At 47.2% G+C, this 14,133-nt stretch overlaps 1 protein-coding gene across 3 annotated transcripts in view; it reads right to left on the bottom strand.

The window, feature by feature from the left end:
* The window catches only part of SP3 (Sp3 transcription factor), a 35,581-nt gene extending 25,143 nt beyond the window's left edge, over positions 1–10,438 (bottom strand). For all 3 annotated transcript variants that reach the window (XM_084289473.1, XM_084289474.1, XM_084289475.1), the window contains exons 1-3: positions 10,159–10,438; positions 9,684–9,808; positions 9,364–9,474 (exon numbers count right to left, since the gene is read on the bottom strand). In XM_084289473.1, the coding sequence (XP_084145599.1) occupies positions 9,364–9,474; positions 9,684–9,808; positions 10,159–10,165 (243 nt within the window). In that variant the 5' untranslated portion in view covers positions 10,166–10,438. The remainder of the gene's footprint in view (positions 1–9,363; positions 9,475–9,683; positions 9,809–10,158) is intronic.
* Positions 10,439–14,133: the final 3,695 nt, after the last annotated feature.

Genomic DNA, 14,133 nt, shown 5'->3' with positions numbered 1-14,133 from the left:
TAATGCTTCCAGGAGCAGAAAGAGAAAAAGGGGTCTTGATAATCCATCCTACTATTTCCTTTTCCTTATACTGATTACACTTCGCCTTAAAGAACAGTTTTAAATCCTTTAGTCTTATAAGCTTGTAATTTACGTGATTACAAAAATGTTTGTCAATATTCCAAACTACACCTTCCTATCTAGGAAAAGGCAAAAAAAAAGTCCATTTTCCTCTACTACCACTTCAGCTTTATATTCTTGTGTTTAGTTATTACTTACAAATAGGTACTGGTTGCTGAAATACTGCTAAGAAAGTTCCTAACTACTCAATCTGCTAATATAGAAACATTTGTTAACTGGAAGTTTTATGAAGTATCAAAAGAACAATAAAAGTCATAGGTAAACAGCATTCAGAAAATACCAGAAGCAAAAATATGATCATTATATGTTTAATGCATGCTACCATAAAATAAACGTGGAATGCAACATGCTGATAGTGACTGTTAGAACAAGAGAGAAAGGAAGATTAATGGAAACCACTGCAAATACTACTCCTTTCTGATTTAAGATTATGTAACCTAAACATGTGATGTTTGGTTCTACAACTAGACTGACTTCATGAGCAACAGCATGTATGTACATAAGAGCATCCCCTACAGAAACTGTTCAAAGGGAACCTGCCTCCTTCACGGTAGAGAGATGACCTACCATGTTCTTCCACTCCTCCCTAAATGTACATTGATTTCCACATCCCATTCAATGACCTTTGGTCTTTTTACCTTGGGCACACACCTCTCCTCACCTATTTGTGACACAGTGAAATCTTCCCCCAAATCCTGCTCCGTTAGGGTTTTAGCTCAGTACAGGCACTCTCTTAACAGATGCACTTGCCAGTTCACAGAAAAGTTTAGGAGGGTCATGCATGTGGATACAAAGCTATCGCTATGTATAATAGGTGAAACGCCAGTTGATCACACATTGCCCTTACAGCTGGCTATATCAGAGAATACCAGATGAATCATGAGGAGGGAGGGGCAAAAAGAGGGCGAGGTTTTCAAGAAGCTATCTGCCAGCTACCAAAATTACTAGTATTAAAGCATGAACAAAAACTCTGTATGATGGTAAAGAGTGTTTGAGGATGATTTCTAACCTCAACTGGTCATCATCCTGTCGTAACAAGCTTGACTGCTATACCCTTTCTCAAAGACTCTGGAGATAGCAGGACACTTACTGGACTCCTTTTCCTGCTAAAAGGAGTAGTCATCTTTCACTGCATCCTCAGCAATTAGGAATTATTGTAGTAACTCAAATTTCTACCACTGATGCATAAGCAGCAACATCTACAGCCCACTCACTCATCTTTACAGTGCAGTCCTAAATAAAATACTTTGTTTGCTGTGTCTCGGCCATCCGTGAAAAACACTTCGAGAGTATAGATAAAGCAACAGTTCTTCTCCTTATTGACTGATACGCAGGCAGCAGTCCTGTGGAAGCTGCTCCTTTAAGGGCAGGCTGGACGGTTGCAATCCCAACTGTGTGTCAAGAGGAAGGGACAAAGATCTGAGGAAAGCTCAGCACCAGCACCGCTTAGCCAAGGAGGAGGGAACAGGAAGCAACTGGGAGCTTGCTGGAAGCAGCAGCAGGAAGCAAGAGAAAGAGGCAGCAACAGAGCACAGAGAGTAGCTGGAGCAGGGCACAGGAAGAATTAAAATCAAGTGGTATGTCCACCTGAAGGAAGGTCAAGTGCCACTGAAGAGTGGGAGCAACAACTGCTATTCAGCCTGTCTGTTGGTTCAACAAGCCTTGTGTAAGTTCCTGGCGGTAAAATAAAGAGATGTCTCTGAGCCAAGACTCTCATGCCTGAAGAATGAGGGGTCATGATAAATAGAAATGCAGTCATGGTCTTGTTTGTTTTTTAAGAGAATATCAAAGCAACATTAAGTTGAATGTGGAAGGAGAAAAGACACACACAAGGTAGATAAAATACCCTTACAAAGTGCTCTAAAGCATGTTGAGGGATGGGATTTTAGTTGGGGAAAAAAAAAAGCCTTCAATCAAAGTAAAACCATCCCTGTGGTAACTGCTACATGGTGTAGGCATCTGCATTTCTACAAGCCAAACGTGGTCAGCTGGACATAAGTCATTAACCATGAGTTCTCTGCTCCTAAAGAACTCCAAAAGTTTCTCTGCACCAGTCTACGGTGGCTTGTCTTTGGCTGCACTTCTCAGAAGCTCAATTTTCCCCCCTTCAGTCCTGGAGTAAAAGCATCAGCAAACAAGCAAGCAGAGGTGGACAGATGAGTCAGGAGCTCCTGAACACTTAAAAATCACATACCTAATGAACAAGATTGGCCAGTGCCTCATCCAAATTGTTGTTTTATGAAAGACTTAGGGCGCTAATGCAGGAGTTTAATACCATGTGTTTACCAAGCTACAATAAACTATCTGTGCATTCTTGGGTTATTACAAATATAAGATAAAATGCACCTGCTTCAACTCCCTCATTAAGGTATGAGCTAACACATTCTATCTTGTATTTGCCACAGGTTAAAAACGTGCTTAACAGTAGTCACTGTGGTTCAGATGACACAAAGCTTGTTAAGGCAAATTAATTCTGATGCATGTTTCAGAAGCACTCAATTCAGAGAAATACATTTTTCCAAAGCAAAATTTTAGAAAATAAAAGAGTGTTTCAGGGAAGAGGTATTAACCACGGGCTGCTTAAAATATTATTTTAAAAAACAATCCCAATCTTGCAAAACACATTTAACATTAATTCCATCTCATTTAAGGAGGGTCCACATCATTTTGCTCAGAATGGACAATTGGGCCCAAAACTCTAATAAATTCTTTTTAATCACCAGAAGTCCAGAACCTGTCTATATTAGGACAATACAACGGCCTTGACATAAGTAAAAACTAGAAAGCTGCAGTAGGCGTTTTTAACCAGACTGCATGTAACTTCATTTATTAATTATTAACCTCTATATATGTATTAAATGCTATGTAACTGCATGCCAAACCAAAATTTTGAACAATTTCATGCAAACTTCTACGCATTTTCCTCATGCCTTCACAACTAGGTGCTGAAAGCTCTACCAGATCATCAAAATGGTTAAGAAAGAGGACCTGGGGCCAGTCAGCTTCAACTTGACCTCTGGGAAGGCAATGGAGCAAATTGAAAACCGCTTCCAAACACATAAAGAACAAGGTCATCAGAAGCAGTCAGCCTGGACTTACAACGGGGAAACGATGCTTAATTAACTAACCTGACAGACTTCTACGGCAAGATGACTGGCTTGGTAGATGAGGTTTCGAGTGGATATCCTTTACAGCTATCATAGCTAGACTTTTGACACAGCCTCCTGCCGTGACACCAAACTGATGAAGTACAGCCTTGACAACCATACAGTGGGGTGCACTGAAAATTTGCTGCATTGCCAGGCTCAAAAGGTTGCAGGCAGCAGCACAAAGTCCAGCTGGGGGCCAGTCACTGTACCCCAGTGGGTCCATACTGGGGCCAAGGCTGTTTAACTTCTTCACCAGTCAGTTACCTAGGTGATCAGACAGAGTGCACCTTCGGCAAGCTGGCAGTTAATACCAAACTGATCAGGTGGTTGATACATCTGATGGTTCTGCTGCCACTCAGTGGGACCTCAACAGGATGGAAAATTGGGCTGGCAAGAACCTAACATTTCAACATACAGAAATGTGAAGTCCTGCACCTGGGGAGGAATAACTTACACGCACACCAGGACAGGCTGTGGGCCAAATGGCTGAAAAGCAGCTTTGCAGGAAAAGACATGGGGATTCTGGTGGGCACATTCATCACGAGGCAGCAACGTACCTTTGCAGCAAAGAAGGCCGAGAGCACCTTCATTAGTAAGCACAGGCCAGCAGGCTGTGGGAGGTAATCTGTCAACACTGTTGAGGCCACATCTGGAGTGCTGTGTCCAGTTCTTTACTCCCCAGTGCAAGAAAGGAATGGACATACTGGTACCAGTCCGGCCAAGGGGCCTAAGGATGATTTAGAGACTGGAGTATCTGACGTACGAAGAGACTGATGTACAAAGACTGGATGAGAGAGCTGAGGCTCTTAGTGTTTCCAAGAGAACACTTTGGGGAGGGGTCTTAGCAATGTTTATAAATATCTGATGGGAGGCTCCAAAAAAGATGAGAGCCACGTTCTTCTCAGTGACACCCAGTGGCAGGACAAGAGGTGACAGGTGAAATTGGAATGCAAGGAAATCTGTGTAAATATGAGAAGACTATTTTTTTTTTTTTTTAACACTAAGGGTGATTTAAACACTATCAGAGGTTGCCCAGAGAGGTTGTGGAGTCTCCATCCTTGGAGACATTCAAAAGCTATTGGACACAGTCCTGAGCAACCTGCTCTCATTGACCTGGTTTAAGCAAGGGGGTGGACTAGACAGTCTCCAGAAGTCCTTTCTAGCCTCAATTGTTCTATGAAATATTTCAGTGAAATCTCACTCTTCCTGCATTAGTCTAAGGGTCAGAACTTTTTGTTTCATTTTGTTTTTAAAAATTGATTATTTATTTTTTTAAGTCAAATTATACTTTCTCTAATACCACAGGGAAGAATAAAATCAAATTTACAAACATCCTCAAAGCACTAGAAGAGAAACCCCTACACTTGGCTCTGACCGAGGACTAGGAAGACTTAACTGGAAGAGGAAGATTAAAGAACATTTTAAAGGATGAGCTCCCAGGCAGCAGCAAGGGGGAAAAAACGGTTAGGGCCAAAACGGTTAGGCACTCTTTCTACCTGAAACTTCTCTGTTTTGCGAAAATATAAAACAGAAGCTGGACAATCCCAGATAGATTGTGAATAAATACATTCTAGTGCATCTGTTCACCTCTAGAAACACAGCTTCAGGAAGCTGTATTATCACCCATAAAAGAGAAAATGGACGTCAAGATAACTTGGAGCTTCCTCAAAACCATGATACAGGCCAGAGAACTGAGAGGTATGGATAACATGCATGCTGCTCATCTGTATTTTTGACTACTACAAAACACAAAATTTGCAAGACCCTCGTATTTCTCTGTCCTACCAGCACTATCACTATTTCCATCTAGAACGAGATTCTAGAAGCCAGTTGCTTCTCAAATGGTTAAAGTAATGTTCTGAGGCATCAATAAACTGGACTTGAACATTTTCATTAAATTCTGTGAATCACAGATACTCAATTCTCAAGCTGAAGATACACCAAAGCAGTCTTCTAACATTCTAACCTTTATTTGTAAAATATGCAAACAAATGCTTTGTCTACAGCCCAGAAATGACACTCATCTTCCCCACATTGCTAATTATTAACCTCTACAAATGTTTTTAACATCTTGTTGGTAAGCAACAATACATACTAATCACTCCGCAGCCTTTTTTCTTTTTAAAACTGAGGAGTAAGTGCAGCCCACAATGCACTGTTTGCAACTACCTACCGCAACTGGGGCAGTCAACTCTGACAGCTCCCATCTTTTGGCAGCTGTCAGTCAACAGCTTTCTCAGCCAGCCTGCCACGGTTCTTAATTCTTGGGCCTTCCAGCCCTCCCACCCCACGCTCCCATCGGTCTTGGGCTCTATCCTCACCTATCCCAGCCATGCCTGGCACAACCGTAACAATGACCCCTGGGAGCCTGGTAGCTGAAAGGAGTAGTTTGTGCTTTGCGTTGCAATGAAATTAGAGCGCACACACACCTGGTTACCATACAGCTTTGCAGGTGACCAAGACTTTGTTAGACTGCAATTTTAGAATGTTTCCTCTTTCGTTTTCTCCTCTATGCACGGCTCTGCTGTCTTCCACGTTGCTTCTCCTTTTCCCCTAATGCTAAAATCTTTGCAGATGTTTAAACTGGAATGAAACTAGATTCTTTTTTGTTTAGCTATAAATAATCCTAAATATGAACATTTAAGTAGAATTATTAGTCAACGATAAATAGTGAAAAAGCAAATTAAAGCTTCTCAGACTTCAAATTCCCAAGGGAAAGAGAGGCATCCACAGAGGTCAGGATACATGAGCTGTCACTCTGGGTCAGGCAGCAGGGCGCACCATCCCAGCAAGACTTTCGTACGCACCAGTGGTCAGCAGTATTTGAGGGGAAGTTTCCATGGCGAGCGTTTGAACAAAACATGGATACAGCAGTATGCAATGGAGGAAGTGATTCTCAGGTAAGCAGGCCACAAACTCAAGGCCATCTACATTTAAATGAAAACCAAGCGGGCAAAACACAAAGCACCGGGGTCAGATGGTTGTACGCAGGACCAATCACAGCAGCAAAGCCTAAGTTGAAAGACTGCAGTCCCCATCAACATACAATGGCAGGATCAACAGTAATGCTAGCTAATATTTTGCCATCCAAAAGCAAATATAGCCCTAATCAGAATCCTAGGCCAAGCCGAAAACCTTGTGGACTAGAGACAGCCTTTGCAGTTAGTTCCCTGCCAGAGGGATGGAAGGTAGGCAACGGAGCTAAGCCCTCTCCTATCTTCTTCACTTGCTTTCCATACCAAGCAGTTGCCACTTTCGGTAAGTCTTTATATTTCCACGCTAATCCTTTCAGTGCTATAAAAGTGTTGTCTGCTCCAACAGCAGGCCTGGATTCAGACACAGGCAGAGAATAATTTCGGTTGGAGAGGACCTCTGAAGGTCATCTGGTCCAACCCCCAGGCTCAAGGCAGGGCCAACTAGATCACAGCAAACACAACCACATTTGCTCCGGCTCTTTCCCAAATCCCAGACACACGATATTCCCCACATTCCTATGGGAGTTCTGTTGTTGCTGTTGCTTTTAAATCATTCTCCTGGTCTCTTGGGGAGCAGCTGCAGCATACCATTTCAGCCAGGAAAGCAGCATGCAATAACTGGCTAGTCCAGCATACTGGCTCCAGCCCTGCCATTTCCTACCAAGCGAACGTCAGTAAAGCATTAACAAAACAACCCTAAAACACAGCACTGCTATCCTCATACATAAAAGCTCTTTGAGTGCCTCTAAAAGCAAATGCCTACTTGCTTATCTTCAACTATCCATTTACATGGCTTGAGAATCCTACCAGACCTTCAGCAGTCTGGACCACAATCCAGGTGTGGAAAACTTTGGGAAAGGATCACCTCCCAGTTGCTAAACTAGGCACCACCACCCATATGCACGTATCAAACCGATCCATCTGTAAGCCTGGGAAAGGGAGGAACACCAGAAACCCCATGAAGACAATAAGCCTGCATCCTCGCATATAGACTTCATTTTCCCTATGACTTACAAGGCATCTACAATTCAAGCCTTTTTAGCTCCTCCTTCCTTCTCCCACTCCCCAGCAAGATGCATTCCAGGGATCAGAAAAAATCTGTATTTCATCAAAACTCTTTTGTCATTCTTTTTCACGAGGAACACATCTCAGGGACTTCCCTCCCTCCCCTCCCTTAATCAAGGTCATCTTAATTAACTCCAGTGTCTGGTTCAGTTACCATAGACATCTCCTCCAATTTATATTTAGATTCCATCCAAAATATTCTGAATCATTCAAGAGCAATGTTACAGCAGAAAAAAATTACCAGAATTGTATAACCTAACTCATGGCAGATATGTTGGAGAGGCCTATATGCACATATGCAGACTAGTGAGTAAACCTCTATTAGTATTTCGTTGTAACTAAGGTTTTGGCCTCTCATAAATTGTTTCTGCCTTGCCCTGAAGAGCCCCTCATACATCAACCTAAGAGAAGTGAAAAAGTGACATTTCAAAACCTATTTTCCTGTTTTGAACTATTAGGAACTATTTGTCTTGTCCTGTACTAGCACTCCAGCACCGCTGCTCATGCTGAACAGTCAACCCACTCTCAAGACGCACATTTCTAGCTTTATAATGAGAACCACCTTGAGGTGGATATAGGAAAGCAAACCATCATTTAAGCATCGTTCATTTTTTGATGTGTGTGTTTACGCAAGAGACAGATCCGACATCCCACTTTTCAGCACCATATGCATCTGGTATTATGAAACAAGTTTTAGAGGCAGTAGACACTTAACAACATCTACAAAGGCCTTCAAAAGACTACAGCTTAAGAACATAAACAGGCTCGGCAGAAAGTGCATTTGAAAGGGGGGGAAGAATTTTAATATGTTTTCAAGTTCTGTTCTTAGGCTGCAATATGCCACATGACCTCAGACAACTATTTTTACATTCTTCCTTTACCTGAAGGGAAAAGGAAGCTGAAACATACAGACGAATATACAGTATGTTGAAGTTTAGCACTTGAGCGTTTAGTAAGCTTAACGTTACCACTAACGTTTTGACACGTGTAACAAAAAGGTCTGGCAGTGCCAATCTGCCATGCAGATTTTTTCGCCAATTTCCAGAACCATGAAAACGTGGCCTTTCATACAGCAATTAAAAAAAAAATAAAAATAAATAAAAACAGACTTGCTTAAAAAAAATGAAAAAAGAGAGCTTTGTTTCTTGTCTTAAAGCCCTGTTTGTTCAGAAGAGGTAGTATACGTGATTTCCCAAGTAGTAAGGCCAAAAAGACCTTGTCACATCATTTTTAAAGGCATTCTGGATCCGCCCTTTCCATATACCCATATTTTTAGATACCATTTATTTTTAAACGCCCCATCTCTGCTGGCTTTACGAGCGTAAGCCAAAAGGAGAGATTAGGTCAACCGATCGAGGCAGATAGGAGGCTTTTGTTATGGAGATGGTTAAACTAGCCTCCACGGGAATAAATTTCTGGCGCGCGAGATCCATCTCGTCACGCGAGGTCCCAAGGTCATCGGGGCTCCTTTCGGAGCAGACGGCACCCGCGAGATAAGGGCAGAAACTCAGCCCGCGGTAGGCGAGACCGCGTGGCGACTGCGTCTGGAAAGCGCAGCGTCGACACAGGAAGCAGCTTTCCGCCGCCGCGCTGGTTGTCTAACAGCCATTTTACTTCGCCCTACATCCTCCTCGGCGAGGCAGCCTTCATTTTGTGCTACCGCCCGGCCGCGCCGTCCCGGGCCGCCGGCCGCCGGGGGTGCGCCCAGGTGGAGGTGAGGCGCCTCCGGCCCCGCCGGGCGAGCCGCTGCGGTGCCAGGGCCGGGGGAGGGCGACTTTCCCGCCTGCCCCCGGTTTTGAAAGTAAACGGAGGCGCCGCCGCCGCCGGCGGGGGAGGGGGGAGCCAGGCTCCCGCCTCCTCCCGGGAGCCCGGCTCCTCCTGGAGAGGCAGGGGAGCCCGGGGACCCCTCTCCTGGCAGGTCGGCCCTGCTATCGTCCCTCCCCCCGGGCGGGCAGTGCCGTGTGTCCCGTCCCTCCCCCCGGGCGGGCGGGCTGGCTGGCTGTGCTGTCTCTCCCCCCGGCAGGCCGTGCGAGAGCGGCGGGGCGGGCACTCACCGCTCCGGCAGAGTGAGAGGCGGCGGCGGCGGCCTCATCCTCCTCCGGCGACGGCGGGCCGATCTTGCTGCAGGTGGCCGCCAGCAGAGCGAGCGGTGACGGCTGAGCGTCCTACCCACAAGGGGCGGGTTCAGGGAGAGAAAGTGGGTGGCGGTTAGTGCGGGACGGCGGCCGGGCTCCTCGCAGGCGCGCACACAGGAAGCGGCGGCGGCGGCACCGGCTCCCGCACCCGCTCCCGACGTGTCACCGGGGCGGGGGGGGGAGCCGGGGGCCGGGAGGGGGGGGGGGCGGGCGGGCGGCCCGGCCGGGCCTGCGCTTACCTGGGGGGCGGCCGCGGCGGCGGAGGCCGAGGCGGCGCCGTTGCCGTGCTGGAGATACTCGCCGTGGCTGCTGCTGTCCACGTCCAAGGCAGCCATTTCCTCTTGTTTCACGGGCTTCTCGGGAGCTGCGGGCGCAGCGGGGAGGGGGAGGGGAGAGTCACTGACGGGAGCGATCACCCCCTCCCTCCCTCCCTCCTCTCCCTCCCTCCTCTCCTTCCCTCCCTCCCTCCCTCCTCTCCCCCCCCCTAACCCCAGCGCTCCCCCCGCCCTCCCGCACGGAGCCCTCCTCCTCCTCCTCCTCCTCCTCCCCGTGCTGCTGCCCCTGCCCCTCTTCTCCCTCCTCCCCCTGCTCCTCCTGCTGCCGCTCTCAGTGCCGCTCTCGCCTCGCCACCGCACGGACGGCTCCGGGGCCGGAGCGGGGGACGCGCAGGGCCGGAGCAGCAGCGGGGAGCCCCGCGGGGCGGCGCGTACGTACCGGTCATGGTGCGGGAGCGAGCGGCCGGCTGGCTGGCGGGCGGCGCGGGAGGGAGGCGGGCGGGCTGGCTGGCTCGCACGCAGGCCCCGCCGGCCGGGGCTAGGCGGCCGCCGCCGGGGACATGCTTATTGTGCTCGCGGGCTGAAGCGGCGGCGGCGGCCCGAGCCTTACTCCGGGCTTTTTTTTCCTATTTTGATTGACGGTGCGGGAAAGCCGAAAGGTGGGGCTTGCAGCGGGAGAGGGGGCCCGGCCGACACCGCCGCCCGCCCGCCCGCCTGCCAGCCCGGAACTCCCGCCTACGCCCGGCCGCGCGCGCTCATTGGCTGCGCCCCGCCGCCGCCGCCGCTCGCACCGGCCGCCCGGGCTGCCACTCACCCGCCGGGGGCGGGGGGGGCGCCGCGCGCCGAGGCGGCTTCCTGTTTGCCGCGGCTCGGCCGAGGAACAATGAGCGGCGCCCGCCGCCCCGCGCCGCCGACGGGCCCCGGCCGCCCAGCGCCGCGCTGCAGCCGGACCTGGCCCGAGCCCGGGCGGGCGGCGCGGGGCCACGGGCGGCAGCGGCGGGGGGCCCCTCGCGGCCGCCCGGCCCGGCCCGGCCCGGCCCTAAGATGTCGGCGCCGCGTCCCCGGGGAGCCCGGCGGGGGGCCCCCGGGGCAGCGGCAGCCCGGGGCCGCGGCCGAGCCGCCGCCGTTGCGTCAGGCGCTGGCCGCGGAGGGCCGAGGCCCCGCAGCCGCTTGGGGTCAGGCCGCCAGCCACGGCCCCTGGCAGCAGCACCGAGTGCTCGGGCGGACGGGCCCTTTTTAGGCGGGCCGGCCCTTTTTAGGCATTTTAAGGGGGGAGTAGAAGAGATTCCCCTGGGCAGCAGCAGTTGGCGGCTCGTGTTACACAACAGAGAGGAAGCTCGTAACCCGGGTTGCTAAACTATGGCAGGAAATAGGTTCAAAGTGTACGGTGATGCAGGGATGACGATGGTTCGCGGGGCCTGTTTGTTACACCACAGCCCGCGAAGGCTTCCTGTGAAGCTGAGCAGCCCCAGCGTGGCCTTGCTGTGTGTCCAGGTGCAGCATGATGCAGCACCGTGCAGGCTGTGCTGCAGGCGGGACCCCAAGCTTTTAGACACCTCCAACAAATGAGCTCAGCCTTTCACATAAACTCCTAGGGAAGCTGTGAATGAGGTTGAAAAGCATCAGACTGAGGAACTCAAGCCTTAAAAAAATGTGATTATCCCTGAGAATCACCTAGAAGATGCAGTGAGCATATTCTCATCTGTCCGTATTTGTGCTTTGTAGCTGAAGCTAGAGGCTGCCCAGAAAGGCCTGCTGACAGTAGCTACGGAACCCAGAAGCATGGTCAGGATTTTCAGCGTGTTCTCTGAACAGAGAATAAACATTGCTTCTTAACCAGTCCATCACTATGACCTTGCAGTAACCGCCCGGCCTTACTTAGCCCAGAAACTGTCATAGAGCAGGAAAAAGGCACTGTGAAAAATGTGAATTTAATATTAGGAAGTTAGAATGGAGGAAGACTGCAGCATCTGCCCCGTCAGCATAACATTGTTCTTTCTGTGCAGTCTGATATTTGGCATATGTATTTTGCAAGTAAATTGCAAGTGCCATCAGATGACTTTTAATAGTAAATTGCAAATCAATCCCAAAACTATTTGTCAAACTCCTTTTTTTTTCCAGGGTATTAAAAAAAAAAAAACCTCCATTTTGAAATGTCTGTGTTTACATAGTCTTTGTGAGTCTACTTCAGAATCAGTTCTTAGTGAGTTAAATAGCACATCCATAAAAGAGAGGAAGCTTTTTGCAATTCGTAATTTTTATTTTAATATCAGAACTCCAAGAATGAAAAGCTTTAACTAAGAACACAATCACATTTATTTTGACGTAATATAATGTCAGAAATAACTTCTAGCCAGTAAAAGCTAGAATCCACAACCTTTAAGGACAAGTCACTGTATACACATGAGCAAGTGAGGGCATGATGAAAATGGAAGATTACACGCTGCGTAAGACCACTGTAGTATCTAAAAATTCCTGTTTGTATCAGACATTGTTAGTGATACCCCGTCATTCTGGAACAAAAACTATTACAGATGGCTTTGGACTTTTGATAACCTAGGAAATAGTTCATTTCAAGTTTGATATGTAAGAGAAGTAATTTCCTGCTTATATGCTGGAAATGATATTAAAAAACTGGGCCTTGCTAAGTAGCAGGGTATTGCTGAATGTTAGCATGGCGTTTTGCTTTAGAAAGAGTATGTTGTCTAGGACGTAGATTTCAATTTCTACTGCAGTTGGATGTCCGTGGAGAGCTCTGCAACTTCTTCCATGAGACGTTGCTGATCTAGCAATTCAGCTGTATGGATCTGATTGCAGACCTGTGGCATAATTGCAGTGCTTTAGGACAGAAGAATTTGAAATACCTGTATTGCGGTTGTTTCTATTTATTAAGAGGGGTTTTTAGCACAATAAAACTCAGATGTAAATAGGCTTCACAACACCAGTTGAAGACCAGTGTTTTCTAGTCCAGTACCTAAAATTAGGGGGACATGGTCATGCTATTACTAAATGCAGATTAAAATAACACTGAAACAGAATAGTTATAAGCATTAAAAAGAGATAAATCACAATACATTTGAAAAAAAAAAAACTAACAAGGTATGTTATTACAAAAGAAAAGTAGGTACACTATTACAAAAAGGAGCAGAAATGTTAAATGAAGAATGATAAAAGTTTTAATTTACAACTTTACAGTGGAGATAACACAAGCAAAAAAAAAAAAAAAAGGAAAAAAGGATGCAAGAGTCATTATTTGCAGCTTTGTGTTTATCAATGTACAAGAATCAAAACATTTACAAGGAAAATCCTGGATGTATCAGGGAGCTGATCATATCCATAGTGTGTGGAACCTCTGTTAGGTGGTGGTCTTGCCGAATTAGTACTGACCTGGTATCCCCACAGAGACTGAGCTCCATGCCCAATTAGAGGTGCCATTGTTTCTTCTTCCTTGAGATTACCCACCAGATGTACTGTATCAGTATGTGATCTGAATAAACTAACCATGACCAGTTTATTATTAAAGAGCCTTGCCTCTTCAAGCCCTCACCACCTCTTTCTAGGCTGCTAGTGATAAACTACAGACCCTGTGATGAATTCCCAATCTATTTGCTGAAAAGGAATGTTGTACTTTGAGCCATGTAGATCCAGAGAAAGCAACACTGGCCTATATGAAATGAGAATAACCAACAGGTTCAAAAATGCAGCTGTTTCAGAACTGAGATGCAGCCCTATCAGTAAGTAGCAGCAGAGTTCAGGAGAGGAACGATGCCCACCCGATTCTGATGAAACCTCAGGGAAGGTTTTGAAAGATCAAGTAGGATGCAAATTGGAAAGAACTCTAACACCTCTCCTGTCATTCACCTGTAAGCTCAGTGTTGCATATGACCACGTAATTAGATCTCGTTGGTTGAAATCTTTGAGTTGTACAAATTCAGAAGGAAGTGCACCACCTAACACAACTTCCACCAAGTGGAAATGTCTTTTCTGTTTGTACACTCCTTTGAAACTGCTGAGTTACAGTACATTATTTCTGGGTTTAGTAGTCCCTTCTATCAGTGACCCTGCATTTTTTTGAAGGAGCATATTATCTAACAATTGCTGGTATGTGGTCAAGATCAGTTTTCACATCCGTGTTGCTCTGTTCCTCTGTAAAGTGGTGTTTTTGTCATACTGAAGCCTAGAATGCAACTGGACAAGATGTGCAGGAATGCATGGTGGTGTGGTGTATTCTGCACCACTGGGAAAACTGGGGCTCAGGTTGTTTTAGTTTGAAAGCCTGGGATTTAAAATGAGGTTGAGTAATCATTAGGGATTCTGTTCAAAAAAACAAGGCTGCTACTGAAGGGGTAACAAGCAGAATATCTAAATTGCATGCCTGAAAAAGCAACTGTGACACACACAAAAAAAAACAATG

Source organism: Netta rufina (genome assembly GCF_964035555.1).
Source record: "Netta rufina genome assembly, chromosome: 6".
NCBI lineage: Eukaryota > Metazoa > Chordata > Aves > Anseriformes > Anatidae > Netta > Netta rufina.
This window is presented reverse-complemented; position numbering and strand designations above follow the sequence as displayed.